This window comes from Budorcas taxicolor, chromosome 2, assembly GCF_023091745.1.
Source record: "Budorcas taxicolor isolate Tak-1 chromosome 2, Takin1.1, whole genome shotgun sequence".
Taxonomy (NCBI): domain Eukaryota; kingdom Metazoa; phylum Chordata; class Mammalia; order Artiodactyla; family Bovidae; genus Budorcas; species Budorcas taxicolor.
The window spans coordinates 14,719,369-14,740,142 of NC_068911.1; the positions used below are offsets into that span (position 1 = coordinate 14,719,369).

At 39.5% G+C, this 20,774-nt stretch overlaps 1 protein-coding gene across 3 annotated transcripts in view; it reads right to left on the reverse strand.

Annotated features, from left to right (window-relative positions):
* Positions 1 to 20,774, reverse strand: part of RABGEF1 (RAB guanine nucleotide exchange factor 1) — a 48,405-nt gene that overhangs the window by 6,769 nt on the left and 20,862 nt on the right. For 2 of the 3 annotated variants that reach the window (XM_052636125.1, XM_052636126.1), the window contains exons 2-7: positions 18,466 to 18,651; positions 16,296 to 16,462; positions 11,088 to 11,257; positions 5,124 to 5,205; positions 4,272 to 4,404; positions 2,934 to 3,025 (exon numbers count right to left, since the gene is read on the reverse strand). In XM_052636125.1, the coding sequence (XP_052492085.1) occupies positions 2,934 to 3,025; positions 4,272 to 4,404; positions 5,124 to 5,205; positions 11,088 to 11,257; positions 16,296 to 16,462; positions 18,466 to 18,644 (823 nt within the window). In that variant the 5' untranslated portion in view covers positions 18,645 to 18,651. Of the gene's footprint in view, positions 1 to 2,933; positions 3,026 to 4,271; positions 4,405 to 5,123; positions 5,206 to 11,087; positions 11,258 to 16,295; positions 16,463 to 18,465; positions 18,660 to 20,774 lie in introns of those variants that run through there. The other variant, XM_052636127.1, reaches the window with a different exon arrangement.

The following is a 20,774-nucleotide window of genomic DNA, read 5'->3' on the forward strand; positions in this document are numbered from 1 at the left end:
CAGATACTGCAGTTTTTTGTTTTTGTTTTTTTACAGATTGAAGGTTTGTGGCAACCTATGTTGAGTATCTCTCAGCACCATTTTTCCAACACCATTTGCTTATTAGTTACTCTCTGTCTCTGTGTCACATTTTGGTATTTCCTGCATATTTCAAACCTTTTCATTATTATTATATCTGTTACCATGATCTGAGATCTTTAATGTTACCATGGTAATTGCTTTGGCATTTTAAGCAATAAAGCCTTTTTAAAATAAGGTATGCATATTGCTCTTTAGACACAATGCTACTGCACACTGAAGAAGCTACAGTACCATGTAATATAACTTGTCAGCACTGGGAAACCAAAACATCCGTGCAGCTCACTTTACCACGGTGTCTGCTTTATTGCAGTGATTGGGAACCAAACCCATAGAATCTCTGAGGCATGCCTGTATTTTCTATCTGGATGCATTTGTAGCTGCCCTGCCAAGGAGCAAGGTCAGGGGTGTAAAAAGAAAAAGAGAAGAGAAGAAAAAGGAAAATAAAGGGGAAAACAAAACCCAAGGGACTTCTCCCACATTCTCCATCTGGTAGTGAACCCCACTCTTCCCAGTATCTTTGAGTCTGAGAAAAGTTTCTTTTTGCTTTTAGACCACCCATCCCCAGGAGCAGTTCCATGATTTGTGCTGCCCTGAAGGCTAAACTAGGAGATGTGGAAAGAAAAGTAAACAACACAGGAAACACGACTGCATTAGCTGTTCCTCCAGTAATGACTTCCCTTCCCAATCTGCCTGCTATGACTTACTTTTCAGAGTCCTCAGACACTGCTTTGTGTTTTCTGTTCAGGGCTTTTGAAAAATGAAAGCGTTAGTCTCTCAGTCATGTCCGACTCTTTGTGACCTCATGGACTGTGGCCTGCCCAGCTCCCTTGTCCATGGGATTCTCCAGGCAAGAATACTGGAGTGGATTGCTACTCCCTTCTCCAGGGGATCTTCCCAACCCAGGGATTGAACCCGGGTCTCCTGCACTGCAGGCCAATTCTTTACTGTCTGAGCCACGAGGGGCCAGTAGGAAAGACAGGGCTGAGGGTGGGGACTCTATCTTAGCAGATGTCCAGACTTATCTTTAATGCGGTTTTGAAAGCAGAGTAGGTGGTACTCCCAGGTCAGTCAAATTGGGTGCTAGTGACATTTTGGCCAGATGATTCTGCTGCAGGGACTGTCCTGCACACTGAAGGGTGTTCAGCAGCACTCGGGGGTTCTACCCACTAGACGATGGATGCCAACTCAAGTGGCACAGGCCTCAGTGCAGTGTATTTATAAACAAAAAGGACGGTCCTGATTAGAAGCAGACAGTGATTTAGAGAAAGTTCACTGATTATCACCACATTTAAGACTATTGTTAGAGACTGTCCTTTTGAAGGCTGACAAGTTTATAGAGTAGGAAGAAAGTGATCATATCAGCTCTGGTCCTCAGAGGCAGAATGTGCCTGCTCTTGGACCGGCAAGAAGAGGGGGCTAAGATGAGACCATAAGAAGGCTTTTAAAATTTCGTGGCTATACTTTTACCATCAAAAGATCTCTTCAAATTTAGATGCCAAGAGAGTAAAGTCCCACAGCTCAAATTCTGTTAACAAACTGCTGATATACTGACATCTTCTTTCTTATTTTTACTTTTCAGTAAACAATGATTTGGCACTTGTAGTTTCTGGTTTTATAAGGTCTGTCCTGTGGCTTTTTAGAAAAGAGTCCCCAACATAAATTCCTGTGAAGTACTTTAAATGTAAACCAGTTGATCTTGAACTTACTAGTAAGAGTCTTTGGGGAAAACATAAGTATACAGGCTTCACTTTCAATCTCTTATGGATGTCCCCTGAGCAAAAGGCAGGGGTTGGGGTTGGGCCTTGACCCAAAATAGTCATTCATGGGACCCATGAGGAGCTTAGCAGAAAAGCTCTGAGCAACAAAGAGGATGGTATTTAGTGAGGACAATTAAACTCTACACAGGGAGTTACAGAAAATAATACATTTTATACCAAGAGCTGAAATGTGAAAAAGTACAAAGAGAAGCAGAACCTGAGAAAGTGGAAGAATCATGTTAGCCAGAAGACAATTCAGTCCCTGAAGGGGCCTTGAAGCCAAGTTTCTGTAACAGCCTCACCTCCTTTCCAACCCTGATACTATCTTAAGCAAACCCTCATTTCTTACTGTAACTCGACTCTCTGGTTCTTATAACCAAAGGAGACTACTTAATGGCCCACCTCCAGCACTGCTAACTTCAGCTGACACACTTTCCTTCCCAGTAGAATGTCATTAAAAATCTCTAAATTGGCAATCTCTTTCCAACTCTTCTCCTTAACTAAGGAGAAGTTGGGCAAGTTGGATGTCTTTTCCACCAGTTTTGTTTTAAAACTTTTGTGTTGCACTTCTGCTGGGTTATTCTTTGATTAAGAAACAGAAACCTTATTAGGTGACTGGACCTGTCCAGAATGTCGGAGCCATACTGATTTAGGGCATTTCATTTACTTCTCCAACTGACCAGAAAAGAAATTCAAAGCACATCTCTGATTAACAACCAACTAGAAGCATCATTTTAATGTATAATTCTAGCTTGGCGATAACCATGCCTCACCAATTTCATCTCTCAAAATTATTTTGATACATAAATGCAGTTGAGTTTTAAGAAATTTACCTAGTTAACTTTAGTTTCAATGCTCAAGAAATAAGAAACAGTCCTGAAAAATGAAGGGGGAGAGTAGCTTAGTTGCTGATCTGAAACCCAACACTCTTAAATCACTTTTTACCACATTCCAGTATAGCTTTGGCAATCTGCATTTTAGAAGTATTTTAGAAATACTATCTTTTTGCTCACTGATATAAGTACAGATTTATAAAGCAAAATGCTAACTTCAAGCGGAAAAGATCCAAATACAAAAGTTCTTAGTTTCACTGACCTGTAATTGCTTTCACCACCATATCGGACACTTCTGGAATTTCTTCATTAACAGGGACACAAAGCATCTGAGGTGTAACCCAGTGCAGGGCTCTACCGACAGATAGAGAGAGACAGTGAAAAAGAAAGGTCCAAGGATGGACTGTAATCATTTATCATGTTATTTCCTCAGTGACAGAAAAAGATGGGGCACAGCTGGCTCATCAGGCAATCCCAGCCCCTGCACGTACTAGCAGCTCAGCTGATGTGCCGGGCAACTGGAATCCTATGATGAGGCTTCTCTTCTGCACTTATCACAAGAAAGCAGAAGACAATTTTTCCGGTTGAAATGAAATTATACTACATTGGGAAAGCAATGGATATTTAAGAATGAAGATCTGGGAAGAACCTGCTGCTCCCTGTCCTCACTGCCCACCTTTTAGGCTCTGCCCTCGACTTCTGAAGCACACTAGAGCCCGAGTCAGAGATCATCAGGCGTGTGTCGCTTCCACCTGAACTGTTGAGGCTTCTGGTCACGTGGTAATTCCACTCGTGAAATTCTGCTGCCAACCCTCACCACCTGCTTGACTAATGCTCTCACCCTGCACCTCAGTCTAAAGCCCACCGAGTTACTTCTGACTTCATCCCTTATCTTCCCAAGATCAATTCCACACTTCCGATGAGACATCATCAAGTTCAGAGCTACCGATTACTAGCCCCGCTATCTGGGAACCCCACTTGTGATCCGAGGCTCCCTCTCCTCCAGAAACACCTCTTCAGGCTCAGGCCTGGCCCTGTTCCCACCTGTCGACGGCCTCTTTCCCCAATGCTCTGCTGCCACTAGAATGCACAGCATGGGGACTCGCTCACTGGCCATGGAACAGTGGGTGCGCTGCACAGTGTTAGCAACCAGGGCTAGTGGAACAATCCAGCAGGAATGGCTGAGTCACCCCTGGGAGTAACAAAGACAGACAAGACTCACTGCCTTTCTACGGATGTTCACAGCTTCCTGCCTGACAAGATGGTTAGTGCAGTGAAATGAGAAAACAGTGAAATTTCCTCTTGTTCCTTGGAAATTTTGGAGATCTGAACAGTCTCAAATACCAGGCACAGTATTCTCATCTAAAGCTGCCTGGATTCAAACAGATGCGCAAGATGGAGACCTGAGTCTTTCCCTCTTGTCAGTTTGCCACATTCCTTTTCTTTCTGACATCACAAAGGAGTTTACATGCTAAGGATGGCAGACACCTTAGCCGTTACTTGCACCCAAGGTCTGAAACTCAAGGGCCCTGTTTTCTCGGATGTGTTCTTCCAACAGGAGGTAGTAAATACAACAAGGGAAAGCAGAACAACCAACTACCTGATCCTTTTCTGAATAGCAAGATCTTTCTTCTCATCATCAGTAGTTTCTGGACAGAACACATATTTATACAGACGAGTCATGATGTACTTTTCAATCTGATCCATTATCTTCTCAACTCTTTCTGGAGGCACTGAAATAGTCAAAAGGATATTTGAATGAAGGATGAACAGTTGAAATGAAGAGTAATGTTTTCATAGTACTTTCAATGTAGCAGAAAACTAATTTAACAAATATATTAAAAACACTCAAACAAAAGTATAAGGTATTAAAAAATACTCTAAAAAAATTACTCCAACTTTTGGGGCTGCCTTTTACAGAATTCCTACTTCTAACTTCAGCTGTCTGGCAGGACCTAATAGGTGTACACCCTGCTTAATGAGAAGACCTTACCATGGTGCTACATTAGAAAAGCACTTGAAATTTCCAAGACTGGTATGTGCTGGCAAGACTCACCCTTTCACTTTTCAGAGGTCTACTATCTGACCTTAGAGGTCACTCTAAAGTAAAAAATGGGGCAGATTTCTCACCAAGATGGCAATTCCGAGATGGGGGTTTTATTTAGAAGCCTCCCAAGGGGTTTTACCTGACCGTCTCTATTCCCATTGAAATTATTAAATATTGCTCAAGAAATTATCCAATTGCCTGATTATCTTGCAATGACATACATGGTGGTATTCAAAGATACTGCTAAGTATAAAACCAACTACCTGAATGTTATTGGAATAAGCTACAGAACAGAGCAGGCAAACCAACAAAGACTTTTGAGAAAGAGAGAAACTACTAAGAGACTCAGCAGGAGGCCTGTGCAAATACCAGCAGTCCCTCGGAGGCGGGCTAACAAAGGATTACCTTTTCCACGAGTCTGCATTCTTTCAGCCACATTCTGGTAAAAATCCTGAGTACACTCTGACTGCTCCTCAATGCTTAAGTCCTGAAACAAAGGGACAAAGAGGCTGCTAAGTAACTGAGAGATCAGGAGGAAAGCTCTAAATTTTACAAAACTTACTCCTTGAATTAATCCCAAAAGTATTTACGAATTCAATCACTGCTATAGGGAAGAAAAGCCTGTCCTTTAATATTCTTTACCACATTCCATGACTTCTCATTTCTTTCTGCTGTATACACATATTCTCACAAGGGTATAATGCATATTTTTATAATTTACATGCATATGTACATTCTGACTTACCTAGTCTACTTAATCTTTTGATGGCTTTATAATATTCCATTATATTAGCCAATTTATTTAACTATCTTCTACCACTGTGTGCCATGGGTTCTTACCCTTTTTTCACTAATTATATATTGCAGCTATAAACAACTGTGTGAAGATAGTTTATTTGGGGTTATTTCTTTGTGATTCATTTACAAAAGTGGCCTTAACTGCTTAAAAAACATGAACAACTTTACAGTTCTAAATATCTGTTGCTAGACACAATCTTCAAAAACTCCAAGTACAGACATTAGCCATGTATGTGTGCTTATTTCTCCACAGCCCCTCCAACACTGAGCATCGTAATTTTTATTTAGGTTTTACTGATTTTACAGGTGTAACACATATATTAGTATTTATTCCCCACTTTCTCCCAAAGAATATTTGAAGTCTATATGAAAGATAAACCCAGCTCAGCGCAACCTAGAAAAATGAAGAAACAAGACAAAACATGGAGAGAAACAGAAAGTAGAGCTGGAAAGATAACACTAAAATGTCTTCCTTGAAGATACAGAAGTTAGTAAATTTTGTCTCCAAAATCAGGAATTTCTCCAAGGGTTCTCATGAAGATGTCATCATAGGAGGGCATGGATATGGTGCAAGACAAATTCCATAGGGCTGCTTCTCACAGACCACCTCTGCACGGGCCAATGACGTGGGTCAATAAAGCCCCGATGAAGCACACAGTCCCTGACGCCCTGGCTGATTCAGAAGAGATGGCCTGGGGCGAGGGACAGTGAGCAAACCTTGCCCACCTGCCTTCACAATGTCTCGTCCACCCTCCCTGGTTTGGGTTCTCATTACCTCTCCCCTGGAGTTCAGCTGCTCTTCCCACTTTTGATCTTTCTCTTTTCAACTGATCATCTTAGGTCACGATCTGGTCCTCACGTTCCCTGCTAGGTTTCCTATTGTTCAGAATCTGCATTTAGCTTTCCCGCCTCTCTAACAATGTAAAATTATTCTCTGTCCAGATTACTTCTGCTCCTCTCCAGTCCTCCAGAAGCTGCCCAAGGAAGTCCCACAGGGTCTCATTCAAGGCTCGGTCCCTGTCTCGCCTCCTCTGCGAAGATGTCCCCTTCATTCCCTTGGTCAAAATAACCTTGCAGGCCTTACAGCACTCAACAGCGCTCTGTCATACCTTAACTGTTGCACTCCTTAACTGCCTGAACGTTTAATACCATTAAACCTTTTTCCTGATTAAGAACAATTTTCAACAGTTCCAAGTTTAGCTCCTCTCTGTAGATGAAATAAGTATCTTAATCTGTTTTCTTCTAATGTTTTTCATTCTTAGCTATTTTATTTGGTGGGCATGTAAGGTTCATATCAAACACAGACCTTAAATAATCTGCACACAAACTCCCCTGTCTTCTTCAGCAGCAATTAGTAAAAAGCAATCCTGTTCCCACTTGTTTTTCTAATTCTCATATAACTTGCTCCTGAGAAACTGAATTTATTTCTGGAATCCCTGGTTAATTTCACCACTCTCTCTCTTTTCTCTCTCTATATGAAAATCATATCTAGTTGTGGTAACTTTCATTCTAGTATATTCTGAAGTGTCTGCTGTATTTAGAAACTTCCCCTCCCAAACTCCTGCTACCTTTTACTAGAATAAACAACGTAACATTGTAATTTAATATTTTAAGTGTTCATACTGACCTGAAAGGTATTTGTAAATTTATCTTTTTGTTTTCCTCAGTTAGATCCAAGATATCTGTACTTCCTCAGCTAAATCCAAGATAAAATCCAGAAACAGTCTTTTAATTCTTTGAATAAACTTCTGTGTTAGATTAAGTTATCATTTAATATTTAATCTTTTTATTGCTATTATCTTTAAAAACTGCTCTTTTTAAAAAGTCTGCTAGGCTCTCTAGCTTTCTATCTCTGGCATCTTGTACTGTAACTGAATTTTGTGGATTTATCTCACCATGTTGCTAAATTTATCTCTCTTGGTATTCTGTTTTTTCTCAGATTTTTCCGGTAAGATTATTTTCCCCCAATTTCCAGAAAATTATATTTCTATTCATTCTGAAAACATTTATTACATGGCTAATAGAATTCTAGCCACTGTACCAGACAATTACATAAAAAATAACATTCTCAGAGGGCATTCAGATTGAACAGGAAGACTGAATGCAAATAATTCAGTACTTTCTGCAACAGATTATCTCCTTAGGTAGCTCAGAGGAAGAGATAGACAATAAACTAATTTATAATATATAACATGGCTAACTTTCATTTGCATCAAATCTTAACAGTAAGAACACATTTCATTCTTAAGACTATTACCAGTACTCACTCCTAACTAGAAACTATGGCCTCCCTTTAAAGGCCTAAATGGCCTGTTTTATAGGTGGCAATAGATCACCTAATTCCTTCCCCAGCTCCACACAATCATTGTAATTTTGTTACAATTCAGAAAACTCCATTTTCTATTTCTACTGCACAGATTTACACTTTAGCACAGTGTTTATTTTGCAATGTGAATTAACCTGCCACTGTTTTCTTATCCTGCTTTAGATTCTTCAGAGGACTTACCACAGTTGTATATTATAAATTAGTTTATTGCCTATCTCCTGCACTAAAATGTCAGTTCCTGAAGGGTACTATTTACTTTTGCGTCCTTGGAGGCTACAACAGAGCCAGGCATAGAAAGAAAGAATGCAAGGGGACATGCCTATGGCTGATTCACGCTGATGTAAGGCAGAAACCAACACAATATTGTACAGCAATTATCCTCCAATTAAAAATAAATAACTTTTTAAAAAAAGAATGCAAGTGGCCATTTATTACTACTCTTTATACTATTGTAAAGACGCAGGGAAACAGTTCTATGTTGATCTCTCTTATTTCTGCATCTTGTGAGGAGACACTGGCAGCCTTTGTTCTGCACCCTTTACCAGGATAGCTGTATAGTGGACAGGCCGTAAAAACAGGGGTAGGGCCCAACTCAAGTGAAAGGGTAGACTGTTCACTGTCTAATATAATAAGGTTTCTTTCTGGAGCAAAAGTCAGGCAGGCTCACAACCCTATAAAAGATCCTCTTCTTTAGCCTAACTCACTGCCTGTACAGGGATTACCTGGTTGATATACTCTGGCCACTGCTAATGCTATCATAAACTGGCTTCTTTTTTTTTTTCTGACCCAGGAAGCTTGTCTTCTGCCAGTATTCATGGAATTATGAAAGTGAAAGCATTAGTTGCTCAGTCGTGTTCAACTCTTTGCAACCCCATTGACTGTAGCCCTCCAGGCTCTTCTGTTCATGGAATTCTGCAAGCAAGAATACTGGAGAGAATAGCCATTCCCTTCTCCAGGGGATCTTCTCGACCCAGGGATCAAACATGGGTCTCCTGCATTGCAGGTGGATTCTTTACCACCTGAGCCACCAGGGAAGACCACCAAACTATGGCAGGCTAACTTAACTTGCAAGCAGATTACATCTCAGATCCTTCAAACTTCTTCCCAAAGGAGCTAAGTAACATAATAGCACGTTTGTGCTGGTAAATTCTTTTAGGTTTTATAAAATTCCAAAAGATTTTTCATAATTTTCTAAGAAAAAGCACAGTCTAGCAGTGTAAATTACTTCTTTTCTTTAAGCATTCTTTAACCAATCCCTGGGATAGTCTTTTCTATAATGTCTGTGTAAAGCCATTTTATTTCCTAAAAAAAAAAAAAAAAAAAAAAAAGTCTGGCTGAAGTCTTTTTTCCACCTCTAGCTTTCAAAATCTTTGCCTATTTCTTTAATTATGTTTTGTGTATTTTATCTTTTGAAACTAGATCTCCATGACCTATTTTCTAGATTGAGTTTCTTTTGTACTACAGTTAACTGTTTGATCTACTTAGGTTTTAACTTAACTTTTAATGTTCATATTTTTTGTATCACTAGACTCTGCTGCCTTCAACAATTTTCTTTTCCAGGAAACTAAACATATTAGGGCTTTATGCCTCCTATATACATGTTTAATTTTAAGTTTTAAAGTATGTCGCCAAGCATGTAGTCCTCACATTTTAAGATAATCCACCTTACAAGGGAATATATCCTGTGGTCATGAAGCTGGCTGATTTTTGTCAAATTCAATTACTGGCAAAATGAAGGTGGTAAGCACTGCCAAGGCACGTGAGTTCACTTCCTCACTTTAAGGAAAAGCCAGTAGTAGTCAGTCACTTTCAGGAGCTAGATAGTTACTAACGACAAACTACTCAAATGCGCTTTTCACAAACATTGCCATGTTAATTTTTCAGCAAGAGAAATGTTTAGACTTTTGCCTTTGCTTCAGTGAATGAAATGTGTAAGGGTTAAGTGTTCCAGTAACTCACATTCTGAGACAGAAGGGACAGTGCAGTTGGTGTACCAGGTAGCCAAATTCTGCAGAATTCCCAAAGATGTTACATTCATTTAAAACACTGAGGGCACCAGAGTTTGAGCACATAAAATGTTATTCATGACACTCAGGGGTCCAGTAGTGTCCTGCCAGTGACTTCTGCAAGTACCTGATATTACTAAACATACAGTCTTAAAAATCAATGAACAGACTCCTGAATTAGAGTTCATTGATGCAACTGTACATTTAGCCATTGGTTACCTGAGTTTTCCAACAAGGTTTAGGAAAAGATCAAAAGTATTCACAGATGAGTAAAGTGAACCAGGCTTTTCAAGCAGTATAGCACTAGTTTTAAAAAAAAATCTCTTTAAGCATTACTTTGCAATACTTCAGTGTATGGGAATTATGCAGGTGCTGAATGAAACTTTAGCCTAAAGAGGTACATTTTGGGGATGAGGAACTATTTTTAAAAACTCTCAGTGCAGATATAAAGTATGTCCTGATAAAAATAAAATGGCTGAAAAAAATTTTAATGCAATTCTGAAACTACTTAATATTTCTGGACTCGACCTGTATGTGGAAAAAAGGTTGCTCATCACTGGTATACTCTAGGAGTGGAGAAGACAGGAACGAAGAGGAAAAAGGTGTGGGCAAGAGTGGTTCACTGTTGAAACTATGGGTTAGAAATTACAGGGTAAAGACACACATGGAGAGGACACAAGCTGTTATCCAAGTGACCCTGGATAAGTCACTCATCCTCGCTGGCTCTCAACTTCCCTACCTGTACAATAAATGGACAGAAGTTGCTAAGGTCCTTTTCAATGTCTAAATTTTAGCTTTCGCTTCTCTACCTGAGCAAGGACAGGAAAATTAAAACTCAAAATACAAAACCAAACCAAACCAAAAAAAAAAAAAAAAATCTTAAATGATTATTCTTGGTCTAATGATTATTACTTAAGAGTTCAAGGTCTACTATGACCCTCTTGGCAGCTGACTATTTATAAGGTGACAAGTTAGGAAGGCTTATTACTAAAGGACACAGTATAAGTGGCTTTGATGCCAGACTTTCCACATGAAGATGATCCAAATACCATTGAGTTGCAGTGGAAAAGTATTAGCCTTAGAGTCATGTTTAACTTGGTTCAGTGACATTTCTCAGGTAAGTGACAACATTTCTGGATCTTTATTTTCTCAGTTGGAAATTGACCAAGTTTTACTAGATTATCTCTAAGACCTTTCCTAAAACCAAAACTCTACATTTCTAGGTGGTTCTCAACCTACCCTTTTGTAATGCATTGCTTCCAAAAACAGCTTGGTCTGCTTATAGATTTCTTGGCCTGTCTTGTGGAAGGTCTTGAGAAATTCTATGAACTCTTTAGACACTCTATCCGTTTCAATGCTGGTTTGCCGGTTTATGGAAGGACTGGGAGCTTTTGCTTCCTGAATTTCTGCTGGGAAAATTAAACATAGTAAGTTTCATTACACGAAGATCCATGCATGGAATTACTTTAAGTACCTAACCTTAGATTATTTAAATTATGCTAAATCAAAGTTAAACTTGAATTTAAGTTATTTTATGTTTAAATATTTGGATTCTCCTTGTTTGTTTCATCGCTAAGTCGTGTCTGACTCTTTTACAACCCCATGAACTGTAGCCCACTAGGCTCCTCTGTCCCTGGGATTTCCCAGGCAAGTATACTGGAGTGGGTTGCCATTTCCTTCTCCAGGGGATCTTCCCAACCCAGGAATCAAACCCCTGTCTCTGCACTGCAGGCAGATTCTTTACCCGTGAGCCAGCAGGGAAGCCCATGCACCTAGTGACACAGCTTTAAAACACGTGAAACATAAACTAAAGAGAAGAAATTTAAAAATCCATAATTTTAATAAGAGAGTTCGATGCTCCCCTCTTGGTAATCAATATTACAGGTAATACAAAAAAGTCAATAAGGACAGAATACCTGAACAATGCTATCAGACAACTTGAATTAATTGATATTTATAGAACACTCCACCCAACAAAAACAGAATACACATGCAATCTGACAAACTAACCGTGGTAATAGTTTACATACAGCAAATGCTTATTATGTGCTAAGTACTTTTCCGACGCTTTGTTGTATAATCCTCACAACTCTATAAGCTAAGGCTTGAGAACGTTAATTAACTTGAATGATGCTGCAGCTATTTAAGTGGCACAAGCTGGAATCTGAACCCAGGACTCTGTGCCTTAACTCTGTAGCCTGAGCTCCTTACTATGCAGTATCTGCCTCAGCATGTCAGAGTGGACTGAGGACTCTTTCCAGGGGACACCATGCCCTGAGACTCTGCGGATCTGTAAGCCAGCCAAGGGCAGGGAAACTCTAGCCTCTCTTTTATTGCCTTACTTGTGCACACTCTCTCCCTTCAACAAATACTATTTTCCAAAGACAGACGATTTTGATTTTTAAAAAAGACTCTTTCAAAATGCTAATGAAAGTAAAGAGACTCTGTATGATACTATAATGGTAAATACGTATTGTTATACAATTGTCCGAATCAACCGAATGTACAATGCCAAGAATGAATCCTTATATAAACTACATACTTCTGAAAATCATGTGTCAATGTAGGTTCAGCAACTGTAACACAAATGGCCCACTCTGGTGGGGGATGCTGACGCTGGAGCAGACTGTGCATGTGTGGAGGCATAGCACATATGGGAAATCTCTGCATCATCCTTTCAATTTTATGTGAACCTAAAACTACTTTAAAAAAACTTAAAAGAAAAAAAAAAGATGAACTGCATTCACCAGTTATGAATTAGTATGTGCATGCATGCTAAGTCTCTTCAGTTGTGTCTGACTCTTTGTGACTCTATGGATCACAGCTCACCAGAATCCTCTGTCCATGGAATTCTCCCAAAGAATCCCTTTCTACCCATTATCTAGAGTCACAAAATTTTAACATTTTGCTCCATGTCTGCGTGCAATTTTTTCTAAATTTTTTCAGAGTAGATGGTATGTATCATGTTCTTTATCCCTTAGTTTGAGTATTTCTTAGCAACAAGGATATTCTGTTGCTAACTATAGTTACTGAAAAATTAGCATTTTTTTTTAAACACAGGATCAAACTGAGGGTCACACAAACTGAGGAGACTGGTCATACAGTCCCCTCTAACCTGGAAATGTGTCTTTGTTTTTTTCATGACACTGACAATTTTGAAGAATATGAGCCAGTTACTTTTACTGAATGTACCTCAACTTGTGTTTCTCTACTGTTGCCTCATGACTAGATGTCAGGTTATAAATTTTCAGCTTAAATATTACATAATTGATATTGTGTTCTTCTCAAATTATCATATCCAGAGGCACAGAAGGTCCATTTCCCATGTTGTAATATAGCTATCATTTCTTTATTTGTAATCAGTAAATAAGCTGCGGGAGTTAACCTGAATCATGGTTCACAACTTGTTCCTCAGGAAACTCCCTCCTCTCACCCTAGATTCAGCATCCACTGGTGAAACCTGTCTGAACCAGTTCCTACCAGGATAACTATAAAATGGTGATTTTTCTGTCTCCATCACTCCTATATTTGTTACTCAACATTCTATGGCAAGCAAGAGTTTTCTTCCCTTCTTCATTTATCTATTTTATTAGTTGGATGGACTAATGGATTGTTGTTTTATTCATCTGCAGTCCATTTATATCTTTATTTGTTTTGATATCCAAATTTGGTCAGTGGGAACCCATTCAAGCTGACCTCTGGGTGTTTGACATGTCCCCAACATTTCTGAGGGGCCCTCCTTTCCCAGCTCCAGTTCCAGAATCAGTCAATTCTCCAAGGAACCCGAATTCACTTCAGTGTAGGATAGTATTTAGAATCTAAGGTCTAAGTAGAAAGATTGGCATTTTAATTCTAAAAAAAAAAAGGACAGCCTTCCTTAATCCCTCCTTACAGCATAACTTTTAGATTATTTGTAAAAGATGAACACAAGATTCTACTCAGGGTGACATTTATTTGGCCGCTAAAGAAAAAGAGCATTTTAGAATGTATGAGCAAGTATTTCAACTTGGCTGACCCACTGTGATTTACTCTAAACTACAGCTCACTCAACCCGGCTCTGGGGATTAAAAAACTGAAAGTACATTCTCTGAGTCTTTACAGTCAAACTGTCCCATTAATCTTCTCTGAAGACACAGCCAACTCTAACAGGAAGTTAAAATATTTTTCAAATCCCTTAGAAGGTCATTTGTGTTCTACGTACCACCAACCTGCCCTGGCTTAAGAGCTTTCTTTTGTACCACCAATAGAAGCAAGTAAAATGTCAAGAGCAAGGACATCTTGTATTAACAAGGTGAAATAAAGAACACAGAACATAAAAGGCCTATTGTAGTTGACTCAATAAATGAAAACTGCATTTAGTATAGGCTAACTTCATCCACATGCAAAGGCCAAAAAAATAATCACCCTGAAATGTAGAGTTCATTTGGCAGAGTTACATAAGCAATCTGTGAAACAAAGATCCAACAGCGTCTTCTTTTCTAATACACACACATCAATTTTTTCCCCAACACTCTGAAGTCTTTCTCATCACATGCTTTCTACAGACATAAAACAGCTAAAGATAAAAAAAAAACTATCATTCTAAAGAAATTTTAAAAATTACAAACTATTCCACATGCAAGTTTTTAAGATTAAAAATCACCTGAAATTTTTCTTTTAAAGTACAAATCTTCCTTCCATAATACAATGTATACTGTATAGAAGCTCCTAGGACATGATTTTTTAAAGTGCCAAGTATAGTCATAAATATGTGTGACTATTATGCACTTACCTATCTACATAGATACAGACGCAGATATAGTTGTAGGTGAACACATACATATTTGAGGTCAAGGGATATAAGGGGATAAAGCTTAACCAGGACTTAAAGGAGACCTGAGCTCTAATATAGCAACTCATTATATGACCTTAGGTAAATCAGTTTACCTTATGGGCTTTCATACTGTCATCTGTAAAATGTGACAGAGCTGATGATTTTATAATTCTTTACTATTTCACTTGTTGTCATATATCATTTCACCAGACATCTATAAATGCATAAGGTTAATCAGACTTCCCCAAAACAGGAAACAGAATGCAAACTAAACAGGAAAGAATGGCTTTGATCAATACCTCCGAGTTCCTTGCCAGCAGGTTTTTCTATCAAAAAAACAACATGCATTTAAAAATAGCTAACATGTATTGGACACCTACTATGTGTGTCAGGTACTGCGCTAAAACTCTGTATACACATTAGCTCATTTACTCCTCAAGACATGCCAATGACAGGTATTACTATCCCTCAGAATAGACAGGGCTTAAAGAGATCAGCCTGCTTAAGGTCACACAGCTAGCAAACTGCAAAGCTGAGGCTCAAACCAGGGTGACTCCAAAGTATACACTTTTAATCACCCTACTACACTACCTCCTCATAAATAAATCATGAACCAAATACATTCTTATCAAACACATCTAATCTGTAACAAGTATTGATTATTCCCCTTCTTACTGCTGTAGAGAAAACTGCTGACAGAGGGCCAAGCAAGAACAATTCCAAATGGATCATGTGAATGAAAAGATGGTTTAAAGGTTTGCGTTTATTAAAGAGAAGTGCTGTATTTTTGGATAAACAATCGTTCTTTCTAATAAACAAAAAACAATAGTCATTAAATCCGAAAAGATTAGCAAAGATCTTTAGCTGTGATACTATTATTTCCCTTCCTGCAGGCAGACCAAAAACCTAACAACAATTATCCCAGGTTGGGGTGGAGGGAGTGGAGGGAAGTGTCCAAGAGAACAGCTCTCTGACAGCATCAGTGTTGGTTATCAACACAGAGGTAGAGAGACTAAGGTCTAACAAGAGACATTCTTTCTTGCTTCCTGCTGGGTCACTTCAACTAGCTTATCAGCTCACAGGTAGAACAAGTGTGACTTTAGCAAGAATTTTCCTGCTGGTTGTAATGTGGAATTTTAAACAGTAGGATGAAAAAGGTCAAGCACATACAAAAGTGAGCCTTTCTTACATGTTCCTAAATAGTATTTACTATCTAGACACAAGCTGCCTCTCAAGCTTTCAGAAAACTTCTCTTTTAGACAACTTTAAGATAACTTGAAACAGTCATTTCTGATAAGGTATGGATAGTGAAGATATTAAACAAAGGAGAATAAATCAATATTCAAAAATTGGAGGCACAAAAAATAGAACATCCAAGCAGATACAATGGGTATAAATTTTATAAACAAAACTATATGTTTCAACTATCTTTATTCCTCTGATAAAGTAAAAATAAGTTTTCTTAAACACAATGTCCTCCAACCAATGAGATTTCATTTGTCATCTGCACCTCCAACCCAACATCTCAAGTCTGCGATGATATCTCTGAATGCTTACAGAATTAACAAAGCTGAGCCCACACACATTCTGTGTCTCACTGGGCACAAAAGGAAAAAGAGAATCAGAAAAATTACCCTTCTTTGCTCCAACCCGGGATGAAGCACTGAAGAATTTCTTCACTGTGGTAACCTTGCGGGTCTTCTCATTGGTTTTCTTCTCTTCAAACTTGGAAAAAGTGAGGGATTGGGCCCCTTGGCTGCTCTGACTGCTGGCAAAGGCCTCTTCTTCCTCCCGCTGCAGTCTGTAATTCAACGAGAGATTTTTCCTTGCATCTACAGGTAACAACTCAAAGAATTGGGAGCTAAAACGTTCAGAATTAGAGGTTAAATACCAAAGAGGTCTGAGGTCTCTGACAGCAAACTATCCTATGTGCCACTACAAACTTCAAAAAGGACTTCCTCTGTGGATCAAGTTCATTCAGCAGCTGTATGAGGATTACACAAAAGAAATACAGTCTAGTCCTCTTCCCTGACAACCTCAAGGGTGGAAGAAAGAAAGAGCTAAGTCAATAACTACCACATAATGCGACAGCGCCTACAGTAGACAGCAAAACCCTAGTGCTATGAGAATACAGGGGGAAGAAACCTAAATCTGCTGGAAGAGTCCAAGGTTTTTTGTTTTAAATTTATTTTATTCTTTTTGGCTGTGCCAGGTCTTTGTTACTATGTGCAGGCTTTCTTTAGTTGCAGCAAGCAGGGGCTACTCTCTAGTTGTGGTACACGGGCTTTTCACTGCGGTGGTTTCTCCTTTTGCAGAGCATGCAGGGCATAGGCTTCAACAGCCAGGGTACACAGGGTTAGATGCCCCACTGCATGTGCAGTCTTCCCAGATGAGGGACTGAACCCGCATCCCCTGCACTGGCAGACAGATTATTAGCCACTGGACCACCAGGGAAGTCCCAAGAAAGTCTTTATAATGATGATATTCAGGCCAGTCTTAGAAGGATCAAGAGGATTCCAAGTGAAAGAGCATTCCAGAAAGAAGGTACTACTACAAATGAGAAGGATGTCACTTGTATTGAGGACCACGTTCAATCAATGTAGTCAGGTCACTGACGACGTGATGGACTCTGATGTTGGATGTACAGGTAGGCGCCAGGTGGTAAGAAACCTTGCCTGCCAAGCCTGCTATAATCCTGGACTTCATCATGTGGTGGGGAATCAAGAAAAGACTATAATCCAATACCATCATCTGATCTGTGCTTTAAACATAATGCAGGTAGCTGTGTGACACCTGGAGGGGCAGACAGACTAGGGACAGAGACAGTAATTAAGAACAGAGTACACAGATTTAAGAGCGAGAAATAAGAACCTGGAAACAGGAGAGGATGGAATTCAAAAGGCCTCTCTGAGCTGAAATAAGCAGAACATGCTCAATTAGTTGCAACCAGTGTGTGGGAGGGGAAGGAGAAATTTAGTGACTGATGTCTTTTAGTCAACTGAATAAAGAGTGATGTCATTAACTGGATACAAGAGGAGGGACAGGAGGAACTGCTGGGAGTGGGGATGAGAGTAAATAAAAGCAAGAAATCTGGCCTTGGGCCAGCTGAATTTGAGGTATTCATAACAAATCTCAAAAGTTATCCATAGAACTATGATTCACAACGTGTGATTCCTCAGATAGCAGCGTCAGCATCACCTGGGAACAATCTAAATCTACCAAACCTGGTGGCCCAGCGGTGTTATTCATGGCATTTTATTAGCTCCTATGCTCACTAGACATTCTATGTTTTAATTTTCATCATAGTCATTTTCCTGGATAATACTAACAAATGCCATTTTTTAAGGAAAAGTTAAACTTCTGTACTTTCAGGATCATGGATACAAATCAACAGGTTTCTACTACTGTGTGCTTATCACTGTGCCAGATGTCATGCTGGGTGTATTAAAAGAATGAGGAAAATAATGCTTGATCAAAGTCATAAGCCAAGCCCTGAGCACTCATATCTATAACCTCACTTAATCTTCACCATGAAGTATGCTTATCTTCATTCAAAGGAGCTAACTGTCTATGTTAGAGAACTAAGACTTAACTCATCCCAAATACAAAACAATTAAAAGTTAAGACAAAGTGAAGAAATCACTGAAAGCTATTCATTAAGTGGTAAACAAAAGAAAATATCCATTTCTCTTAAAATTAAGCTGACTTGCTTAATTAGCTCAAAACAGAAGAGAAAAATGTATTCTGCCAAGCTGTGTATCCAGTTACATCATTGTCTAAACACCCCAAGTTAAGTCCTTTTACCGCTCTGCCAGTTCCCAATCCTCCTGAATCTGCTTCTGCCTGGCTTTGTGGTACTCCTCTCTCCAGCACTTGGAGCAGAAACCCTGCCAAGCAGGGTTGCCGTAGTAACCACATCCTTTCTTGCATAGCAGCTCCGACTGATCCACATGAATTCCTCGGCGTTCAGACTTAAGGCTCATCTTCCTCCTGTTAATCAAAGAGCAAACAAGAAAGTGCTGTTGAAAATGAATTCACTGTCATTCTGCACACAGCAAAGCAAATAAGAAAAAAAAAAATGAATGAGTTTATCAACTTCATGCTGTAAGAGAAAGAAGGGGAGGAAGAGGGGAAAAGAAAGGTTTCAATATGGCAAATTCCTGTCATACTAAAGAACAAACTTCTTATTCCTGCCCAATAATAAAGCATACTTTAAGAAAGGACTGATTGGATTAAATACCTAAACATAAGTCATGAAACTATAAAACTCCTAGAACAAAATATAGGAGGAAAACTTTACAACACTGGATTTAGTGACAATTTCTTGGAATATGACACCAAAAGCATAAGAAACAAGAGCAAACACAGACAAATGGGACTATATCAAACTTAAAAACTTCTGCACAGAAAAGGAATCAACAGAGTGAAAAGGCAACCTATGGAATGGGATAAAATATTTGCAAACCATTTATCTGATAAGAGCTTAATATTCAGAATATGTAAAGAACTAAAACTCAACAACAATAAAAATCCAATTAAAAATCAGCAAAGGCTGTGAACAGACAATTCCCCAAAGAAGATATGTGTGTTAGTGTTAGTTGCTCAGCCGTGTCCAACCTTTTGCGGCCCCATGGACTGTAGCCAACCAGGCTCCTCTGTCCATAGAATTCTCCAGGCAAGAATACTGGAGTGGGCTGCCATTTCCTTCTCTGGGGAATCTTCCTGACCCAGGGATTGAACCCGGGTCTCCTGCATTGCAGGCAGATTCTTGGCCATCTGAGCCATGAGGAATACAAACAGCCAACTAACATGTGAAAAGATGTTTAACATCACTAATTACTAGGTATATGCAAACCCAAACCACAATGACATATCACCACATGCCTGTCAGAATGGCTACCATCAAAAAGAACACAAACAACAAGTGTTGACAAGGGTGTAAAGAAATTGGAACCCTTGTGTACAGTTGGTGGGAAGGTAAAATGACACAGTCACTGTGGAAAACAGTATGCAGAGTCCTAAAAAAATTAGAAATAAAATTATCATATGATCCAGCAATCTCACTTCTGGGTATATTCCCCAAAGAACTGAAAACAGGATCTTGAAGAGATATCTGCACACTCATGCTCACTGAGCATTATTCATAGTAGCCAAGAGCTAGAAGCAATCTAAATATCCATCCAAGGATGAATGGATAAACACAGGATGAATGGATGAAGAAATGTGGTATACACAATGGAATATTATTCAGCCTCCAAAAGGGAAGAAATTCTATCATATGCTACAACATGGATGAAGTTTGAGGACCTTATGTCAAGTACAATTAGTCAATCACAGAAAGACAAATCAAAGACATGATCCCACCTACATGAGGTATCTAAGTAAGTCAGACTCTTCAAACCAGAAAGTAGAATGGTTGTTGCCAGGGGGTAGGGGGAGGGAGGCAAAGAGGAGTTGCTGTTCCATGGAAGACACTTTCAGTTTTGCTAGACAAAAAGGTTCTAGAGAGGTTCTAGAAAGGTTCTAGAGGTTCTACCTCTGTTGCACAAGGTACCCAGAGTTAACACTTCTGTATTATACACTTTGAAAATGGTTAAGATGGGGCTTCCCTGGTAGCACAGTCATAAAGAATCTGCCTGCCAATGCAGGGGACATGGGTTCGATCCCTGGTCCAGGAAGAGCCCACATGTGGCGGGACAGCTAAGCCCAACTACTACAGCTACTGAAGCCCGTGCACCCTACAGCCGAGCTTCGCCACAAGAGAAACCACTGCAGAGAGAAGCCCGTGCACCACAGCTAAAGAGGCAGGCACTAGGCATTACTTCTGAGGACTCTCAAAGGCAAAAAGGAGGAGGGGAATTATGGAAGAAGACCAGAACTCACTGTATCACTGAACCCCCCGTCAGGTTACCCTTTCTGCCCTCCAGTATCACCAAGTCAACCCAGAAATGAACGCCAGGGCACAGAGAGAACTCCTTCAGTTCTGGCTCAAAGAATGAGAATAGGAACTCCTAACACTGAGAGGAAATATGAAAATCCCTCCATTTTCTTGTTTTTTCCCCCTTCTCTTGAGCCACTGGCAATCATACGATGTCCACAGAAGCGACTGGAAT